Here is a 15,048-nt window from a genome sequence, read left to right as displayed (position 1 = left end):
CAAAGCAGAGTTAGAGAGAGAGAGTGGGAGAGGGAGAGGGAGAGGAGGAGAGAGAGAGAGAGATCTTCCATCTGCTGATTCCATTCCCCAAATAGCTGCAACAATCGGGTCCTGGGTCAGGCTGAGGTCAGGATCCTGGCGCTCCATCCAGGTCTCCCACTTGGGTGCAGGGCCCCAAGCACTTGGGCCATCTTCTGCTGCTTTCCCAGGTGCATTAGCGGGGAGCTGGACCGGAAATGGAGCAGCTGGGACTCCAGTGGGCACTCACATGGGATGTAATAAGCATTGTAGGCGGCAGCTTAGCCCATATGTCACAGGGCAGGCTCCAAGTGTCTTCTGCAGTCAGTGTGAGGTACTGAACTGACAGTGGCAGGACACACTCAAGTTGAGGGGACCGGAGTGCTGGGTTTCCTGGGAGCTTGTGGCCAGGAGTGAGGGGTAGAATAAGCCTGCCGCCTCTGTCGTCCCCCCACCCCCCGCATGGCTCTGGTGGGGCCAGGGTTGGGCGGAGCCCGCAGAAGGGCCTCTGCCCAGCCTTCCCTGGGGAGGGCGTGGTTTCCAAGGTTGGCACCCTTTGCCTCTGTCCTCTCAAAGCCTCCAAGGACTGGCACCACGGGGGCCGGGAGAACATCTTGCTGTGCACTGACTGCCGCATCCACTTCAAGAAGTACGGTGAGCTGCCCCCCATCGAGAAGCCCGTGGACCCCCCGCCCTTCATGTTCAAGCCCGTCAAGGAGGAGGACGATGGGCTCAGCGGGAAGCATAGCATGAGGACGCGGCGGAGTCGGGGCTCGGTGAGTCGGCGTCCTTGGGCTGCGCTTCCCGGGGCCCGGGTGCTTGCTGACGTGTGGCCACCAGGGCCGGCAGGGAAGAGGCTGCCCTTGAAGTGAACACTTGGCCCAGAGGCATTGCCCGCTGGCCGTTCTGGGGGCCTGTGGGTGCCCATCCTGAGGGCAGTTTTACAGAGAGCTCTTTGGTGATGATTTCTGGCCCAGGGAGGCTCTCCAAGTCCCTCAGAGCTCCCCCTGGCCTGTGGGCCGCTCACCTCCAGTGTGGCTGTCTCTGCAGCTTTACCTGGGCAGGCCCATTTCTGTACTCACGGCACAGCCTCTTCTGTCATGGTGCTTGTTGCCCAGCGTGGATCTGTGGCCAGGGCTTCAGGGGAGGGGTTTCCAGATTTGGGGCCGAGGTTACCGACAGTGCCTTTCTCTCCACCACGGGCCTCCCCAGGCCCTTTCGGCAGGTGGCTGGGGCTGTCCACCTGCTGGGCTACTCGCCTTGTCTCAGAAGGAGCAGGTGAACCAGCCTTAGTCACCACACCCTGACCTCTGTGGAGGCCCCTGGCCCTGCAGAAACATGGAGATGTGCTTGGTGCTTGCAGGAGCTGGGCTTCATCTCCGTGGCTCTTTCCTGCCCCATCAAATGATCTTTGCAAGTGTATGATCCAGTCAGATTGTGTTGCCTTGAGAGAACAGGCAGTTAGCTGGAGTGAACTGTCAGAGCACACAGCCCTGACCAGGCCTCCCCACCCTGCGCACGGCGCCTCCAGGGTTCTGGGTGTGGAAATGGCTCACCTTTCTCCTTACCCTTTACCCCCACTTCTGTCCTCGGCCCCTCCTGTACGTTCCATGCTGCAAGGAAGGGTCATGTGGGGGTACCTGTTGTTTGCTGGGGACTGGGATTGGCCACAAGGCTTGTGGGGGGACCACGTGGTGTGGGGATCCAGCCTCACCAGCCCCTGGTCTGGGTGGGCAGATGTCCACACTACGTAGTGGTCGGAAGAAGCAGCCAGCCAGCCCTGATGGCCGCGCCTCGCCCATCAGTGAAGACATCCGCTCCAGCGGCCGCAACTCCCCCAGCGCTGCCAGTACCTCCAGCAATGACAGCAAGGCGGAGACCGTGAAGAAGTCAGCCAAGGTCGGGCTGGGGAGGAGGGGGGGGGGGGGCTCCTCACTCCTGCCCTCGCACCAAAGCTGAGTTCTGGCGCTGGTGTTCAGTGTCCTCTGACGTGGGTCAGGGTCCCTCTGGAGCCCCTCTGGGCGCCGGCAGTGCCTGCCCTGGCGCGTGTGGGTAGAGGCATGAGGCCTAGAGAAAGGGGCCCTGCTCAGCTCCCAGCGCCAACCGTGAGCCCCCAGGCTGGGGCGGGACGTCTGGGCAGGCCGTGGCCCTCCCAGGCGCCTGCTCCTTGCTGGCTCCAGCGGCCCCTGCCAGCTTCCTGTGCGGGAACTCCCGTGAGAGCGGCGACCACAGATAGTTGTAGTTCCCTGCTGAGGCCGCTGGGCCGCCCTCCGCCTGCCCAATCCCTCCTCATGGGCTTTTCCTGCTGCAGAAGGTGAAGGAGGAAGCCTCGTCCCCTCTCAAGAGCTCCAAGCGCCAGCGGGAGAAAGTGGCATCCGACACGGAGGAGTCCGACAGGACCAGCTCCAAGAAGACGAAAACCCAGGTGAGCACCACAGCCGTGCCGCTGCTGCCGCTGGCCGCCGGGGCTGGCCGTGCCCCCTCTCTCGGGGCCTCAGTCCCAGACCGGGTGGCCGCTGCCTCCGCACAGACGGTTTCCGTGTGCTGGGCGCTGGCTGCCCTCCCAGGCTCCCCTCCCTCCTCTGGCTGCAGGAGATCAGCCGGCCCAACTCTCCGTCCGAAGGCGAGGGCGAGAGCTCGGACAGCCGCAGTGTCAACGACGAGGGCAGCAGTGACCCCAAGGACATCGACCAGGACAATCGCAGCACATCCCCCAGCATCCCCAGCCCCCAGGACAATGAGAGTGACTCGGACTCGTCGGCCCAGCAGCAGCAGCTACTGCAGGCCCAGCCCCCAGCCCTGCAGGCGCCCAGCGGTGCTGCCACGGCTCCCCCTGCAGCCCCGGCAGGGGCGCCCCAGCTCCCCACCCCAGGCCCCACACCCTCCGCCCCCGCGGCGCCTGCACAGGGCTCCCCCGTGGCGGTGCAGCCCCCCAGCCAGGCTCCGGCTGTGGCGGCGCCCACGGCACACTCGCACATCCAGCAGGCTCCTGCGCTGCACCCTCCACGGCTGCCCTCGCCACACCCCCCGGCCGGCCAGGCCCCTGCGCCCACTCACTCCCAGCCAGCCCTGCATAGCCAGGGCCCGCACGGCCTGCAGGCCGGCCCCCTTCTGCAGCACCCGGGCCCCCCTCAGCCCTTCGGCCTCCCCCCTCAGGCCTCCCAAGGGCAGGCTTCTCTGGGAACCTCCCCAGCCTCAGCACACCCTCACAGCACCCTGCCGCTCCCGGCCGCCCAGGCAGCACTGCAGCCCCAGCAGCCCCCAAGGGAACAGCCCCTGCCGCCGGCGCCCTTGGCCATGCCGCACATCAAGCCCCCTCCCACCACGCCCATCCCCCAGCTGCCAGCACCTCAGGCCCACAAGCACCCGCCTCACCTCTCAGGGCCATCGCCCTTCTCCATGAACGCCAACCTGCCGCCCCCTCCGGCCCTGAAGCCCCTGAGCTCCCTGTCCACACACCACCCCCCGTCAGCCCACCCACCTCCGCTGCAGCTCATGCCTCAGAGCCAGCCATTGGCCTCCTCTCCCGCCCAGCCCCCTGGGCTGACCCAGAACCAGAACCTGCCCCCTTCTGCTGCTTCCCACCCCCCAGCCAGCCTCCACCAGGTGCCCCCCCAGCCCCCATTTGCTCAGCACCCCTTTGTCCCTGGAGGCCCGCCCTCCATCACCCCTCCCGCCTGCCCCTCCACCTCCACCCCACCCGCCGGCCCCAGCACCTCGGCCCAGCCGCCTTGCTCTGCTGCTGTCTCTTCGGGAGGCAGCGTCCCAGGGGGTGCCTCCTGCCCGCTCCCCGCTGTGCAGATCAAGGAGGAGGCTCGGGATGATGCTGAGGAGCCCGAGAGCCCCCCACCCCCACCGAGGAGCCCATCCCCCGAGCCCACGGTGGTGGACACTCCCAGCCATGCCAGCCAGTCCGCCAGGTATTGGTTCCTGGGAACCCAGGTGCAGGCGTGCAAGACAGGCTGGGCAGGGGTTTTTGGTGGGAAGTAGGGCAGGTGAGGCCCTGGCAGGAGCCTGTAGCCAGAGACGTGGCCTCTCCTAGGTTCTACAAACACCTGGACCGGGGCTACAACTCCTGTGCGCGGACAGACCTGTACTTCATGCCTCTGGCCGGATCCAAACTGGCTAAGAAGAGGGAGGAGGCCATTGAGAAGGCCAAGCGGGAGGCCGAGCAGAAGGCCCGAGAGGAGCGCGAGCGGGAGAAGGAGAAGGAGAAGGAACGCGAGCGGGAGCGTGAGCGCGAGCGGGAGGCAGAGCGCGCGGCCGTGAGTCTGGGGGTCGGCGCCTGCGGGAGGGCACTGGGCTGCAGCCCTCGCGTGGGCTGCCTGGCGTGTTCTCACGGAAGTTGGAGGATCAGGCGCTGGTTGCACCCATCCCAGGCTTTTGTGATGGGGGAAAGGGGGGGGGGCGTCTCTGAGCCCAGGTCATCGGGTGCCTGCCAGGTCCCAGCTGACCCACAACAGTGTCTGGAGTCATCCTGCCTGGGGGCTGCCAGAGTGGGGCCTCTTCTTTCCCTGTACCTCAAAGACCTGTCGCCTGTGTAGTTCCAAGGGGCCAGCAAGAAACACATGGGAGGACCTGGGAGGAGAAGCTGGGGCCCAGGGCGTGTTGTGTGAGGCCACGCTGAGCTGCCTAGGCAGGAAGGAGACTGATCTCAGTGCCTGGTTTTGGAGGTTTGCTGTCCAGGCTGGGGCAGCTCTGCCAGTCTGGCATGTGCTGAGGGGGAGGCTGGCTGTGATGGGTGTATCCAGGAATGATCACACGGAGAGACAGGGAGCCTGGGTCTCCTCCTGGTTTAGTCACAGCGGCGCCATGCCCATCTTAGTCCGTTAACCTTATCCATTAACATAAGGCTTTAGGGACCTAACAGGTGGGACCTGTCTCTGCAGGTGGGGCAGGGAGGGAGATCCAACCCAAGTGTGGTATGGGGGCATCCTGACTCAGTCGGCTCACTCCTCCCTGCCCCGACTCCTTTAGGTCCCCATTACCCCGGCCACAACAGGTGCTGCAGGCAGAAAGGAGACTGTCACAGCATGGTCTGACCGCATGCTGGCGCCAGGCCGTGGCCAGCTCTCCGTGTCGGGGTGGAGGGCCAGGGCCCCCTCCTGTGGTGCACAGTGGTGCACACCGGGCTCGGACCCCCGGCAGCAAGGCTGCCGCCTCTCACACCCTCCTTCCTTCAGCAGAAGGCGTCCAGCTCAGCGCATGAAGGCCGCCTCAGCGACCCCCAGCTCACGGGACCTGGCCACATGCGGCCGTCCTTCGAGCCGCCGCCCACCACCATTGCTGCCGTCCCCCCGTACATCGGGCCTGACACGCCCGCCCTCCGGACTCTGAGCGAGTACGCTCGGCCCCACGTCATGTCCCCCACCAACCGCAATCACCCCTTCTACATGCCCCTCAACCCCACCGACCCCCTGCTGGCCTACCACATGCCTGGCCTCTACAACGTGGACCCCACCATCCGCGAGCGGGAGCTGCGGGAGCGCGAGATCCGCGAGCGGGAGATCCGCGAGCGGGAGCTGCGGGAGCGGATGAAGCCGGGCTTCGAGGTGAAACCCCCGGAGCTGGACCCCCTGCACCCGGCCACCAACCCCATGGAGCACTTCGCCCGGCACAGCGCCCTCACCATCCCCCCTGCTGCTGGTCCCCACCCGTTTGCCTCTTTCCACCCGGGCCTGAACCCACTGGAGCGCGAGAGACTGGCCCTGGCAGGTCCCCAGCTTCGACCTGAGATGAGCTACCCTGACAGACTGGCGGCCGAGCGCATCCACGCCGAGCGCATGGCGTCCCTGACCAGCGACCCCCTGGCCCGGCTGCAGATGTTCAACGTGACCCCGCACCATCACCAGCACTCGCACATCCACTCCCACCTCCACCTCCACCAGCAAGACCCCCTCCACCAAGGTAGGTGCCCGGGCCGGGGTGCACGGGCAGGGGCGCGGGTCCTGAGTAGAGACGGAGCCATCGTCCGGATCAATTGGCTTTCGGTGTTTTAGCAAAGGTGCTTGAGAGTTGCTGCTCAGGAAGGAAAGTTTATTTCTGCCCACGGTTTTGGAGATAACACCATCCAAGGTTGAGTGGGCCTGTCAGTGCTCACATCCGGCGAGGCAAGGGGGTGCTCAAGGGACTGTCCCATTGCAAGCCAGGAAGCAGCGGGAGAAGCCAGGCCCATCTGGCTCAAGTCACCAGCCTCCCTTGGAACTGCGTTGACAGACACTGTAGTTGTGTCAAGTCCGCCCTTACTCCATTAGTGTAAGACTTTGGGGACCAAGCCCCAACCCCTGGGCCTTTGTAGGAAAACCAGACTACTGCCAACCCGGCGCTGCCCAGGAGCAAAGGGTACTCTGGGCATCCCTAGCTCCTGGCAGACCCTGGACCCCGCAGCACCCACATCCCAGCCCAGCCTTGGCGTCTGCCCAGCCCCCACTCCCAGAGCTGATTGGGAAGCTTCAGCACCAGCCCTCCTGGGTAAAGGTGGGGTAGAGTGTAGTGTACACTCACGGGGTAGAGCGGGGTAGAGTGTGGTCTACACTCACGGGGTAGAGTGGGATAGAGTGTGGTCTACACTCGCGGGGTAGAGTGTAGTGTACACTCACGGGGTAGAGTGTGGTCTACACTCACGGGGTAGAGCAGGGTAGAGTGTGGTCTACACTCGCGGGGTAGAGTGTAGTGTACACTCACTGGGTAGAACGGGGTAGAGTGTGATCTACACTCACGGGGTAGAGTGGGGTAGAGTGTAGTCTACACTCATGGGGTAGAGCGGGGTAGAGTGTAGTGTACACTCACGGGGTAGAGCGGGGTAGAGTGTGGTCTACACTCATGGGGTAGAGTAGGGTAGAGTGTGGTCTACACTCACGGGGTAGAGCGGGGTAGAGTGTAGCCTACACTCACGGGGTAGAGTGTGGTCTACACTCACGGGGTAGAGCGGGGTACAGTGTAGTCTACACTCATGGGGTAGAGTGGGGTACAGTGTAGTCTACACTCACTGGGTAGAGCGGGGTAGAGTGTAGTGTACACTCACGGGGTAGAGTGGGTTAGAGTGTAGCCTACACTCACTGGGTAGAGCAGGGTAGAGTGTAGTCTACACTCACAGGGTACAGTGGGATAGAGTGTAGTGTACACTCACGGGGTAGAGCGGGGTACAGTGTAGCCTACATTCACGGGGTAGAGCAGGGTACAGCGTAGTCTACACTCACGGGGTAGAGCGGGGTAGAGCGTAGTGTACACTCACGGGGTAGAGCGGGGTACAGTGTAGCCTACACTCACGGGGTAGAGCAGGGTACAGTGTAGCCTACACTCACGGGGTAGAGCGGGGTACAGCGTAGTCTACACTCACGGGGTAGAGCGGGGTAGAGTGTAGTGTACACTCACGGGGTAGAGCGGGGTAGAGTGTAGCCTACACTCACGGGGTAGAGTGTGGTCTACACTCACGGGGTAGAGCGGGGTACAGTGTAGTCTACACTCACGGGGTAGAGCGGGGTAGAGTGTGGTCTACACTCACGGGGTAGAGTGGGATAGAGTGTGGTCTACACTCACGGGGTAGAGCGGGGTAGAGTGTGGTCTACACTCGCGGGGTAGAGTGTGGTCTACACTCGCGGGGTAGAGCGGGGTAGAGTGTGGCCTACACTCACGGGGTAGAGTGTGGTCTACACTCACGGGGTAGAGCAGGGTACAACGTAGTCTACACTCATGGGATAGAGTGGGGTACAGTGTAGTCTACACTCACTTGGTAGAGCGGGGTACAGTGTAGTGTACACTCACGGGGTAGAGCAGGGTAGAGTGTGGTCTACACTCACGGGGTAGAGCGGGGTACAGTGTAGTCTACACTCACGGGGTAGAACGGGGTAGAGTGTGGTCTACACTTAACGGGGTAGAGCGGGGTACAGTGTGGTCTACACTCACTGGGTAGAGCGGGGTAGAGTGTAGCCTACACTCACGGGGTAGAGCAGGGTACAGCGTAGTCTACACTCACTGGGTAGAGTGGGGTAGAGTGTGGTCTACACTCACGGGGTAGAGCGGGGTACAGTGTAGTCTACACTCACGGGGTAGAGCGGGGTACAGTGTAGTGTACACTCACAGGGTAGAGTGGGGTAGAGTGTAGTGTACACTCACGGGGTAGAGCGGGGTACAGTGTAGTCTACACTCACGGGGTAGAGCGGGGTAGAGTGTGGTCTATACTCACGGGGTAGAGTGGGGTAGAGTGTGGTCTACACTCACGGGGTAGAGCGGGGTAGAGTGTGGTCTACACTCACGGGGTAGAGCGGGGTACAGTGTGGTCTACACTCACGGGGTAGAGCGGGGTACAGCGTAGTCTACACTCACAGGGTAGAGCGGGGTAGAGTGTAGTGTACACTCACGGGGTAGAGCGGGGTACAGCGTAATCTACACTCATGGGGTACAGTGTAGCCTACACTCACGGGGTAGAGCAGGGTAGAGTGTGGTCTACACTCACGGGGTAGAGCGGGGTACAGTGTAGTCTACACTCACAGGGTAGAGTGGGGTAGAGTGTAGTGTACACTCACGGGGTAGAGCGGGGTACAGCGTAGTCTACACTCACAGGGTAGAGCGGGGTAGAGTGTGGTCTACACTCACTGGGTAGAGCGGGGTACAGTGTAGCCTACACTCACGGGGTAGAGCAGGGTAGAGTGTGGTCTACACTCATGGGGTAGAGTGGGGTACAGTGTAGTCTACACTCACGGGGTAGAGCGGGGTACAGTGTAGCCTACACTCACGGGGTAGAGTGGGTACAGTGTAGTCTACACTCACTGGGCAGGGTGCAGGCCGGCGAGGGCCCCGAGGAAGGCCTGGCGGTGCGCACAGTAGGCGGATGTACAGGTGGAAGATAAATCAGAGAGTGATCTAGAGAGCTGGCGGCGGGGAGGGTGGGGTGGGGGTGCTGCTGCTGTCAGGAGAAGCTGCTCTGGAGGTGACCCAGCAGAGACACCGGGGGCGATGGGTGAGGCGCAGAAGGCACGCGGGAGAGTCCCTGACTCCAGGGAACCCCGAGAGTCTCCCTGGAGACAACGTTGCTTATTGGAGGCCCTGCCAGTTTATGCTGGTGACTTGAGCCAGGGAAGGGGGCAGAGCTGGTACAGTGGGGCCAGAGCCGTAGTGACATGCTGGTGGCGCTGGGCTCAGTCTCCATCTGTCTGCACAGCCTGCTCTGCTGGCCTTCCTTGGCCGCCCCAGGGAGGCATTCCAGGTGGTAGGGGCCCAGTCCAGCCCACAGTGTGGACAGGAAACACCTGCTGGGCAAGACTGGGGCATCAGCCAGGCGGGCTCTGTCGGCAGCAGCTCCGTAACAAGCCAGGCCAGCGCTGCTAGTAGAGGGTGCTTGGGAGTCTGCTCAAATGGTTGGCTCTGGAGGCTCCCTGAAGGTGGGGCTGCCGGTGGGTGCCAGCCCTGGTGACCCGGAGCCAGCGCAGGTGAGGAGGAAGTCGCTGGCTATTCTGCCAAGGAGGGCAGATGCTGGGAGGACACGGGCTTGTGCACTGCCTGAAGCTGGACTTCTGCCTTTTTTTAGGTTCAGCAGGCCCAGTTCACCCACTGGTTGACCCCCTGACTGCTGGCCCTCACCTGGCTCGCTTCCCCTACCCCCCTGGGACCCTCCCCAACCCTCTGCTGGGACAGCCCCCCCATGAGCACGAGATGCTGCGTCACCCGGTGTTTGGTAAGAATTGGCCTGGAGGCGGGAGGGTGCCATGCAGGCGTGGGGCTGGAGCTCTGGGTGGCTGTCTGCACCAGTGTGCACCTGCCTCTCCGTGTGGGAAGAAGGCCGACAAAAGTCCTGCTTTTAGTAGGGCTCCGTGGGCCGGGTGGGTCACAAATGCAGAAGGAAACCAAACGGCCTTGCCCAGAGCTGGGGCACTGGGGTGGCAGCATAGCAGCAGAAGCGCCTGGGCACTCCTGGGGGCCTTCTCCCTCCCCTGGGGGCTGTGCTCTGAGGAGTCTCTGCACAGCATGGAGGGAGTGGCCTGGCTGCCTAGCCGTGAGAGGAGCCGCTGGGCAAGCGCTCTCCCAGTGGCTGCACTGGTCATTGTGCTGTGCTACCCATGTCTGGCCACTACTCCGGCCGTTTGTGTAGCAGAAGCCGTTCTGTGTTTGGCAGGCACCCCTTACCCCCGAGACCTGCCTGGGGCCATCCCACCCCCCATGTCGGCGGCCCACCAGCTGCAGGCCATGCACGCGCAGTCAGCAGAGCTGCAGAGACTGGCCATGGAACAGCAGTGGCTGCACGGACACCCCCACATGCATGGAGGCCACCTCCCAAGTCAGGAAGATTACTACAGGTGAGGAGGAGGGGCTGTGTGGGGCCAGGCTCCTGCCCTGTGTGCCCAGGGTGGCCACCCCTCTTGGGTTGGCTCAGCTCTTCTGAGCCCTGGGGGAGGCCCCGTGGAGCCACCTGAATGGGAGGGACAGAGGAAGAGAGGCCCGGAGCCCACTGGGTCAGGACTGGGGTTTGCCTCCGTGGGGGTCCTGGCCTGCAGGTGCAGGACTCTGAGCTGCCTCAGAGAGGTGGTGCTGGGATGACGGCCTGCCCACCCTCCCTGCCCTCCCTCGCTGCCCTCCCGCCCTCCCTGTCCTGCCCTGCCCTCCCTCCCTCCCGCCCTCCCTGCCCTCCCTCCCGCCCTGTCCTGCCCTGCCCTCCCCACCCTTCCTCCCTGCCCTCCCCACCCTCCCTCCCTCCCTGTCCTGCCCTCCCTCCCTGCCCTGCCCTGCCCTCCTTCCCTCCCTGTCCTGCCCTCCCTCCCTCCCTCCCTGCCCTGCCCTCCCTCACTGCCTGGCCTGCCCGGCCCCAGTGCCCCATATTCTTTCCTGGGTTTTCTTCTTTGCAGCCGACTGAAGAAAGAAGGTGACAAGCAGTTATGAGTGCTGCCGTGGGAACCCCGGTTCCTGGGGAAGAAGCAGGACTTTTCACAGACAGTAGGAGCTGCGAAAGCAAAGAGAGTATCTTCTAAAGATTTCTTTATATATTTAAACCCCACAACTGAAACCGTATCGCATCCTAGTGTTCGTTTGTGGAGAGGATTCCCTGAGAGCGGTGTGGGCCCCTGCATGACAGTCCCCCGGAAGCGGAGCCAGTCCTGGGCTGGGCTGCACATTCAGAAAACTTCCTGCAACCCTGGGGTTTGGCTTTAGTTTTCTTCTCCTTGATTTCTCGGTAGGTGCTAGCATCAGTCCTCGCCCTGCACTGTGCGCAGACACACCTGGTCTGTGTGTGCCGGTGCCCACGGGCATGCAGATAGGCAGCAAATGAGTGTGGGATCCAAGAGCTCTAATTTTTAAAGAATCTTTTATTTTAATACATTGTAGGAAATCTTCATAATTTGAAAAAGTTCTGCAGCATGGCTTTTTATGTCTGTAAATAAATAATTTTAGAACAGCCTTTTTTTTTCCTTCCACAAACTACTATTCTGGTCTATTTTTTCCAGCCATGTCACTAATTGTGAATTCCTACCAGCTATTGACAGAATACAGAGTTGATTTTTTAATAAAAAGTTCTATATAATTATCCCTTTCATTAAAGGGAGAGATGGGCGTTACTAACGACAGTCAGGCAGAAGTGTGGGCCTAGGTGCGGCTGTGGCAGTGAGCGTGGGCGTTGGCAAGGACAGTGTTAGACGCGGCGTTTTGTTGGTTTTCTTGGGTCCGTAGCTGGCACGCACGTGGACGGCGGTTAGTGGCGCCTCTGGTTTTGCACAAGGAGAGCAGGAGCTGAATGTCCACGTCCTGTCCCTGGCGTCCTCGTGTTCTGTCTCTGAGGATAGAAGCACATGTCCATGTGTGTCTGATTGTAGATTTCCTTCTAGATTTCTATGCACACACGTTTGATTGTTCTGGATGAATTGCCTTTCTTAATAATCTGAAAAATCTCATGAAAATTCTAGAAAATTCAAGGAAATGATTCCATGCAGATAACTCAGCACATGAAAGACCCCAGGACACACACTTGCCAAAGGAACCTGGTAAGAGATCTGCGCTGTGGTGCATAGCATCGCTCGCATCTTCTGTGAGGACCCAGCCACGTCCTCCTTGCCACCTGCTGAGGCTGCTTCTGAGCGTGGAGGCCTTGGAGTTGTAGTGGGGCCTGCAGGTTGTAGGTGGGGCCTGCGTTTGCCCGCCAGGAGCAGACCTGTGTGTGGTGACCCACACTGGATTGGGAAACTCCTGGGAGTGGGAATAGGAATCCCAGCTGCAAATGTGAAGTGGGAAGAAGCAGGCTTCCCCCGGGAGGCGATGCCTTGCAGGTCGGGCCCCGGGAACAGCGCTGTCCTGGGGAGAGCCGGCTGCCGAGTGCTGATCCCACGCACTTCCCCCAGCGCGGACAGGGACACGCGGAGCTGTCTGCGTGTTGCTCAGGCTTCTCCCCAGGACGGGACCGCTTCCAGTCCTCGCTCAGACTCGCAGGGGCTATTTCTGCCCTGTGTGTGGCGGTCACGTCCATGAATCTTGGGACAACCCACTCTGCTGCCTGGTGGACGTGAGGTGCGTGCCGGAGCCAGACTGCGCTGGGCAGGGAGAGGAGAGGCTAACAGTGTGCGCAGAGACCAGGGTCTGGGTTCAGACATGCATCGGGCATTTCCCACTGCTGCTGAAAACGTCTCGGTTGGGACAGACAGGATTGTTTTGTCTGTTGGAAATATTCGTAGCTCTTTCCTTTCATCTCATTCCATTTCTGCGCTGACATTAGCTCTGTGCGGGGAGGCAAGCTCAGGGGAACCCTTTGCCATCAAACTTCTGGCCGCCTGGGCCGGCGTGTTCCGGGAGCTTCTCTGGCCCTGAGTGGGGCCTCGTGCACCTGTTGCTGCTCCCACGCCCCTCCTCCCGACCGCCGCCTCTTTCCTCTCGGGTTCCTTCCGGGTAAAACTTGTCTGTCATTCAGTTCCTCTTTTACCTCCTCTATCGTCTGTTTTTCCAAAGAAGAGAAAGCGTGAAGAACTTGAAAGTCTGAGCTTGGAAACTTCTGGTGTTTTCTTGTTGCATTCGGTTCCCTCCCCACACCCCAGGACCCCCAGGGGAAGCACTGAGACTCTTCCACTACGAACCCGCGCGGACCCTGCCCGAGCGCGGCAGCGGCCTCCGCGGTGCCCGCGGTCCCTGTGGCTTCCCCCTGGCGCGCTGCAGTCGGCTCCTCTGTGTTCTGTATGTGTCTTGTTCGGTGTTGTCGAGGTTAGCTTCATGTTCCACTGTGCAGGAGCAGAGCGTACTTCTGAGTTGCTACGTTTATATATATCTTGAAGCTAAGTGTATATATGAGTAGTCGGCCATGAGATAACACAGTGTAAACAGAGTAGACACCCAGAAATCGTGACTTCTGTGTTCTCTCCATTTGAGTATTTTGTAATTTTTTTGAAATATTTGTGGACATAAATAAAACCAAGCTACACTACAACCCCATGGTGTGGACCAGTGCGCCGCGTCTCGTTGCTGCACAGGGCAGGACGCAGGGGCTCGCGCCTGTGCCCTGAGTTCCCCCAGGGGAGGAGGGGACACACAGGGCCAGCTGTTCCCTGCTGACCTTCCCCAGGAGCTCCCAGGAAGAAGGATCTGTGTGGGAGGGAGGGTTTGTCGGGTGAGTTCACCTGCTCTCAGAATCCTTCCCAGGCAGGACGTTGGGACTGAAAACGTGCCTGGGCCACGCCCCCCGCACCTGTAACTTGGGGTCTCACATCTGCCAGTGTGTCTGGGTTCTGGCCGTCAGCCTAGGCGATAGGTCTGAACCCAGCTCAGGACAGTGGCTGCTGTGGCGTTCCCCTGCCCTGTCCCCAGCTCAGCTTCGGAGTTGGCCTCCAGGTTGAGGTGGCTTCCTGGCCCACTGAGCGGCAGGGGCCGCAGCCGGGGCGTCTCCCCCAAGCTTCACACTGAGGGGCAGGGGCAGCAGCCACTGAGCAACGGGACGAGCGCAGCCCAGAAACCTTCCTGTTGGGAAACTGCCCTGAGGCCAGGCCGGTCCTGCCACGTGGGGGTGCAGGCCTGGGCACAGCACACGGCCAGCGCCACCGGACTCCGGCCTGGACCAGCCTCACCACACAGACGCAGGTGGTTCTGGAGCTCACACGCAGGGGTCGCACTCCGAGCTCAGGGAAGCAAGACGGCTCCTGTCCTATCTCAAGGTGTCCAAGCGGTCAGTGCCACGTGTCTGAGTGGCCATGGGTTCCTGCCACAGAGAAGGCTGTTGTCCTCAGGCTGGACGGCACCGCACTGCCCTGAGCCATCCTGAGGGAGAGCCGGGAATGCCAGACACCCGGCTGGACGGGGGCAGTGGTGGTGGCATGGGCACCGCCCCAGGCCAGGCCCTTGCTGCTGCCCACCTCGGCCCCTTTGTTCCTGCGGGCAGGTCCCTCCTGGCTCTGCTGCAGGTGGGTCCTCTGCGAGCCTCTGAGAGGCCCAGGGCCCCAGCACAGCTGCTTCAGTTTCCGTGGCGGGGAGACCTCACCTAGGCATTGCTTCGTAAGTCAAGATGGCTTGCCTGAAGGATGGGGACTTGGTACGGATTATGGCGTGGTACGCCTCCAGGCTCTCTGAGATGAGTACCATGGAGGGTCAGACTAGAGACATGGGGACCCCTCAACCCAGCCAGGAGCCCCCGCTAGCCTGAGCACAGTGAGCCCCAGGGCAGTGTGATCCGGACATGAACAGAAAAGTTGTCCTCTGCCTTGTCGTCTAGGTGTGTCCCAGACATGGCCTTGGGGTTACAGCAGGGCCAAGCTGTGGACCTCAAGACGGGGTGTCCTGCACCGGCCTGTGGAGACACTGAGGACACAGGTCTGCCCCAGCCCTGCTGTTCTGTTGGCTCCATGTCGGGCTGACCCAGGCTGCGGGATGAAGCAGACTCTTCACCATCCCTCGGGTCCTTGTTGGAGGCAGGCCTGCTGGGAACTGGGCCATGGGAGCTGCAGTTTGATCGAGGGTGCAGCACATGACCCTGTGGGCCGTGCGGATCTCTGGCCAGAGATGGCCAGGGCCTCGAGCCCTCACTGGGCTCACTGCATCACCTTTAGGGCCTTGGAGGACGCTGGCCGCTCC

The 15,048-nt window shown here is 61.7% G+C and overlaps 1 protein-coding gene across 5 annotated transcripts in view; it reads left to right on the top strand.

The window, feature by feature from the left end:
- Positions 1 to 13,409, top strand: part of RERE (arginine-glutamic acid dipeptide repeats) — a 464,477-nt gene extending 451,068 nt beyond the window's left edge. For all 5 annotated transcript variants that reach the window (XM_062190377.1, XM_062190375.1, XM_062190376.1 and 2 more), the window contains 9 exons: positions 595 to 794; positions 1,756 to 1,917; positions 2,330 to 2,443; positions 2,611 to 3,938; positions 4,061 to 4,283; positions 5,205 to 5,925; positions 9,545 to 9,691; positions 10,130 to 10,310; positions 10,857 to 13,409. In XM_062190377.1, the coding sequence (XP_062046361.1) occupies positions 595 to 794; positions 1,756 to 1,917; positions 2,330 to 2,443; positions 2,611 to 3,938; positions 4,061 to 4,283; positions 5,205 to 5,925; positions 9,545 to 9,691; positions 10,130 to 10,310; positions 10,857 to 10,890 (3,110 nt within the window). In that variant the 3' untranslated portion in view covers positions 10,891 to 13,409. The remainder of the gene's footprint in view (positions 1 to 594; positions 795 to 1,755; positions 1,918 to 2,329; positions 2,444 to 2,610; positions 3,939 to 4,060; positions 4,284 to 5,204; positions 5,926 to 9,544; positions 9,692 to 10,129; positions 10,311 to 10,856) is intronic.
- Positions 13,410 to 15,048: the final 1,639 nt, after the last annotated feature.

Source organism: Lepus europaeus, chromosome 5, assembly GCF_033115175.1.
Source record: "Lepus europaeus isolate LE1 chromosome 5, mLepTim1.pri, whole genome shotgun sequence".
Classification (NCBI taxonomy): Eukaryota; Metazoa; Chordata; class Mammalia; order Lagomorpha; family Leporidae; genus Lepus; species Lepus europaeus.
This window is presented reverse-complemented; position numbering and strand designations above follow the sequence as displayed.